At 37.0% G+C, this 6000-nt stretch overlaps 1 protein-coding gene across 1 annotated transcript in view; it reads left to right on the forward strand.

Annotated features, from left to right (window-relative positions):
• LOC140200768 (protein diaphanous homolog 3-like) overlaps positions 1-4086 on the forward strand; it is a 560350-nt gene extending 556264 nt beyond the window's left edge. The window contains exon 28 of the mRNA XM_072264370.1: positions 2013-4086. Coding sequence (XP_072120471.1) covers positions 2013-2272 — 260 coding nt within the window. The 3' untranslated portion in view covers positions 2273-4086. The remainder of the gene's footprint in view (positions 1-2012) is intronic.
• The last annotated feature ends 1914 nt before the right edge of the window (positions 4087-6000 follow it).

A 6000-nucleotide genomic window follows, 5' to 3' on the forward strand; every position in this document is an offset into this window, starting at 1 on the left:
AGCTTCAGATGTAATCAGCAGATGCTCCCATATTAACATAAATGTTTTTCTAACCTCAGCTGTCGGAGAGGAATAAAAGCTTCCTATCTGTTTCTGATCAAATTCATTTTGCTTGCTTTTGCATAATTAAAGTCCCTTGATGATGCCTAACCTTTCTTTCTTAATATCAAATGTTGGTCCAGGCAAAATCCATGCCAGACTGATCAATCAGTATGCAGTATGTGAAAAGAAATTGAAATAGATTTTACACGATCTCCTGATTTCTAATAATTAGCATTCCATGCATGAATTGCAGAAGTGAACAGCATAATGTTATTTTGTTCTTCCCCCACTGCACACAAGGTGCCATTTCTTAAGGTCGTTTGCTTTATTCTTCCTAACATTTTACTGCTTGAAAAATGATGGCATTCTGATTCCATCCTGCGCATGTCTGAGACAAATAATTGTAGTCTTACAATTAAATAGTCTTCAAAATGCCAAACAGAAATCTCTGTTTGAAAAATATCTACAGGAGTCAGCTCCTGTATTTGGTATTTTAAAGACATCAGAAATGTCAGGTGGAATGGCCCATATGGCCTTTTGAGATTTTGTAATGTTAGTATCAATAATATTTTTAATATTTTTCCCTTCAAAAGCTGTTAGGGTCAATTCAATTTAAGGTCACTCAAGAGTATACAAGGTGAACTTATTAACAATAAATCTTCAAAATTATAGAGATTCCATCTTTAATATGTTAATATAGATGAGCACACCTGGAACACTTGTGTGCTTGCTTCCTGCCTAAATATGCTTTAATGTGTGGAAAGAGGAGGGCCTTACTGATGTTATGGGTGGAGATATGCTACAAAGTATTGGCATTCGACAGTGCATCACAGTCCCAATCCCATCACTGGCTGATGCTTTTACCCCAATAATGACTGTGAGATATCTACAGCCAGCGTAGCAACTAGATTTTGAGAAAGACATTTATTTTCCTGCCTGTGGTCTTAAGGTGATCATACTGCAAAGGTTTGCTGAGACTGTCCAAGCTACTGAGTAAAGTATTCATCCATCACACTGAACCCCACTGGTCATGAAATGACAGTGCAGTAAATATCTTCAGTAGAAGCCTTTTAAAGTACAAGCTGTTTTCTGTAGGAATTTTCAGCTTTCACATAAAACATACGGTCATGAGTGACTGCTTTCTGTTCCAAAGTCATTACTGTTTTGGATGATAGAACATCTTTCAGAGAATAATCAAAAACTTTAAATGTCATATCAAGTTTGTTGAAGCTGTTTTCGGTCCATGCTGAAGGTTACATGAATATGGAGTATCCGTTTTTTATAGTTGAAGATGTGAAAGAGGATAATTCATAATGTTTGCTTGATGTCTGCAAGCCGGCTGATAAAATTTCTGTCTCTTGCTCCTATGGAAAGTCAATCAGCCAAAGCCATTTAATCATTGACTGTACAGCTGACTACTATAGGAAGTGTGATGAGTCAAGATCACTGCCCCCTATTAGTAAAGGCACAGCAACGATATCAGATAGATAGAGAACGCGTTGTGCTTTATATATAAATCCAGCTTTTATAGTACTTCTAACTTCAAGATTTGTATTCAAATCTGGAAATTTTACAGGTATAAAGCAAATTATCTTTTGTTTGGGAGTTATTCAAGGAAGTTGATGCTTGCATTTTTTTTGATGTTCCCCCTACCTGCCATATTCAATATGCAGGTGCTTGTGTAGATGCTAATCAATTTACCAGAAGTTCATTTTTTCAATGCAATCATTCTCTTGGGAGTACTTGATGAGAGGCAACCCTCTAAAATAAGTTAATCAGATTTATGCTATCAACCCTCTACTCACCTAGTGATATTTAATTGACATTTCATATTGTTTCTGTCACCTTTACAGTTTGCATCCCTGCTGTATGCATACTGTTTGATCCAGATATTTTTGCATGATGTTTTTTAAAGTACGTTGAACTCTATTCTGTGATTTAATTTCCCTTTTTATGCTTTCTCACTGCAGAAAATCAAAAGGCTCAAATGGAAAGGTCACGTTCTCGCCAGAATATCCACTTAAACGCAACAAGAATTCCATTCAGCAAGGAGCTCAGTTATGAAGTAGAGGCTCATTCATCTAGCGCAAGGAGCAAAGTGGCCAGCAGAAGAGAGGGACATGCTCTTTTAGACATGAGGGAGAAAGAAATGAAAGCTATTAGCTCCAGTGCTAAGGGTGATGCTGTTCCTGAAGTAGAAGCGCTTTTGGCTCGGTTACGTGCTCTATAGAGCCAAGATCAACACAGATGTAATTCTGCTGCAAAGCTCAGGTCACAATAAGACGAAGCCAGTGGATCCTGTCAGGTGCAAGTTCTCAAGCTCTTGGTGTTGGCACTTTGTGAATTGAGAAAAGCCAGTAATGATTGAACTTGAGATTAAGGAACAGAAGCTATTTTTCAGTATGGTAAAGCAAAGCTGCAAGACCATGTGCCTGCAATTATATATCTCATTTATGGGAAAATCTACTGATCCAAGTTGTCTTCCATTTTCCTTAATGTTGATACAGTATCCTGCCTCTAAATCAGGTGATGCTTCAACTACTTTCAATTTGTAAAGTAACATAGCCAGTGCATTTGGAGAAAATCAGAAAGACTTCAGATTGGGATGTTTATATAAACGTAAAACATCACATAAACATTTCTCAAATCATTTTTAATTTCAATCACCTTTTAAGTCAGAAGTACTTCAATATATGATAGGGAAAGATTAAATACGGAACTAATTCAGTACCCACTGTGTGAACAGAGATAATTTGATCATTCCGTTATTTACATCACATTGAAATATAACTTGCTTTTAACAATGCTATACTAGGCAAATACTCAAAGAAGATAATATAAATTATACCAAGCTTCCTTACCGCCTATCGCAACAATAATTGTTTTAAAACATACACTACAGTTTGCAGTGTGTGTTTAGCAGGGTACTGCAGTGACATTGTTTATGTACCAAAGAATATATAAACTGCATAAAATAGAATTTAAAACATTATATATAACATATGTAGAACTGTTTTCTCTATAATATTCATATATACATTTACATATATAATATATTATTTATATGCATTTATGTCACATGATTGTTTAGATCAGTTTCTAACCTAGGCTCCGCAGATCACTTGCTTAATGATATTGGCCATAGCATAGAAAAGATAGGGAAACCCTGGTTCAGATTGGCTGTTAGAGCAACATTTTATTTTATAATACTTTTAATCTTTGAAGCAAAAATGCATAAGCATCAAAGCAATCTGGCTACACACAGTGTAAGATAGTGCTCACCATCATTGCATCTTTACAGTAATAGCTATTGATTAGAATTTGATGTATAAGTTAATTTGTTATCCATATATTCTGAATGAGCTATTTATCACATCTGAACATACTATTTTTGTATTCATTTGCTTCATACTCTTCCCAATTTTGCATAACCTGTTGTTTTCTATTGCAAGTAGGGGGCTTATCCTTCCTTGTATTGTCAAATCACTTTCAGCTGGCTGCCTTCACTTTTCAGATCAGTGCTGATAAGAAGAAAATAATACCTTTGCATATATTATGCAACATAATAAAGGTCACTGAATGTATGGCAGAAAACTTGCCTTTTAAATTTGGGTTTATCTGGGCCAATGATTTACTAGAACTAACATTTAACCACACATGTCTGTAATTCAATATACATATCTATTGTTGTATATCTGAACATTACAGATTAATGAATGTATTCATAGCCTAAATCTATTTCAAACTATAGTTTGTACAAAATTATGTAACTCTTTCTGTGATTGGCATTGCAAATAACTTGCACAAGGTAATTTAATATTTACAAATTACACCAACACTTCGTGCTGTAAAACATATATAAATGTACTAGTAAGTTTCTTGCTTATAAAATTTGTATCTTCTCTATAGCAGAACAGAATTACTAGACATTTACATGTTCCAATAAGGGCATTATTCACTTTGTTATTACGCTTGCTGGTCTAACTTACTGTCTTAATTCCTTGATGTAATGCGTCATTTAGTTGATAAAGGAAGAGGGCTTATTATGTAGAATTGAAATATTTCTTTAATAAAAAATATCAAATATACTACAGCATTTTTTTAATTTCACACTGTGATAACAAGTGTGATGGAACAGGAACATTAACTGGCTTAATTCCAATTAGTCTTTTTCTTAAGCAATTACCAATTAAGTATTGGTTTCCCTTTTTCTCCCTGATGAGGTAGACTGGATATTTGCACTACAAAAGCTCTCAGTCAAATAATAATAACAAATTTTTTAAAAATCCTGTTTTCAGCCAGTACAATTACATTTAAAAGATCAAGTGAGTTGTATTCTAAGTTCAGATAAATTAATTTGCTACATGACACAATGTTATGACCAAAACACAGCCTATTGCTTTAATAGGTTCTTTCATTATTGTCCATACTGCCGAAATCGCTAGGAAAGATGTACCGTATACTTAGATTTGCCATTGATGCGTTTTCAGGATCAAGCTGTCTATGACTAGTGGTTGCTAAGTGTTTACCCACTTGCAGGTTGTTTTACAACCCTACACTTACTCTCAATATTAAGAGCAGTTAAAAACTTCAAAATGCTCCACTCTGGCCATGTCTCCTGTCAGAGTATTCTGGGGGTAGACCCCACTGACATGTCAACTGAGGCCTTGCCACAGATTATCACCTGACTACAGCATCAGACAGCAGAGATGATTGGATCCAGACAAACTTAACTTCAGAACATATATTGGTCATGGCAGTAGGTACAAGAGCTGGGCTGTCATGTTACAGCTGGATAAAATGTAGGCGAGACTGCACTGGGAACACTGTGTGCAGTCCTTGTACCTAGGTATAGAAAGGATGTCTTTAAGCTGGAAAGAGTACGGAGAAGTTTCACTAGAATGTTACCAGGACTGGAGAGCTTGAGCTCTAAGGAGACACCGGAAAGGCTGAGGAGGGACCTTTTTCAAGTTTATAACATCAAAAGGGCCATAGGTAAGGTGAATGGTCACTGTCCTTCAGAGTAGGGAAGGCTAAAACAAGATGGCATAGGTTTTAGCTGAGAGTGGAAATTGAAAAGGGATGTGAGTGACACCCTTTTCACACAGAGTGGTGAATAGGTGGCACAAGTTGCCACACAAAGTAATAGAGGTGGGTACAAATGCAATGCTTAAAAGCCTTTAGACAGGTGCACGGACAGGAAAAGCTGACAGGGATGTGGGTCAAACACGGAGAAGTGAATGCCATTCAAGTAGACAACTTGGTCAGTGTGAATTAGTGGAGCTGAAGGGTGTATTTACAAGCAGCATGACTATGACACTGACATATTGTGCCCGGTGTTTAAAAAACGTTCCTGCTCCGCCTGGGATGATAGAAAAGGCATTTCAAAAGGGCAATGTTGTGATAGTCATGGGGGATTTCAAAATGCAGGTCATCACATTATGTGCCATGTCGTGTGACGTGGGCGATTACGGTCTATGATCATGATTGTTCTTGACAAATGTTTCTACAGAAGTGGTTTGCCATTGCCTTCTTCTGGGCAGTGTCTTTACGAGACAGATGAACCCAAGCTATTAACAATACTCTTCAGAGATTGCCTGTCTGGCGTCGGTAGTCACATAACCAGGAGTCATAATATTGCCCAGCTGCTAATAAGACCATCCACCACCTGATCCCATGGTTTCACGTGACTGATTGGACACTAAGCAGCTGCTACACCTTGCAGAGGGAAGGAGCACCTTACACCTCCTGTGGTAGAGACATATCTCTACCCCACCATTCCAATGTGCAGGTACATTTGGCAAATAGGTTGGTGCTGGATCCCGAGAGAGAACTTATAGATAGCTTTTTAGAGCAGCTTGTGGTTGAGCCCACTATGGGAAAGGCTATTCTGGGTTGGGTGTTGTGTAATGAACTGGATTTGATTAGAGGGCTTAAGGTAGGAGACGGTTCTTATAA

Source organism: Mobula birostris, chromosome 7 (genome assembly GCF_030028105.1).
Source record: "Mobula birostris isolate sMobBir1 chromosome 7, sMobBir1.hap1, whole genome shotgun sequence".
Taxonomy (NCBI): Eukaryota; Metazoa; Chordata; class Chondrichthyes; order Myliobatiformes; family Myliobatidae; genus Mobula; species Mobula birostris.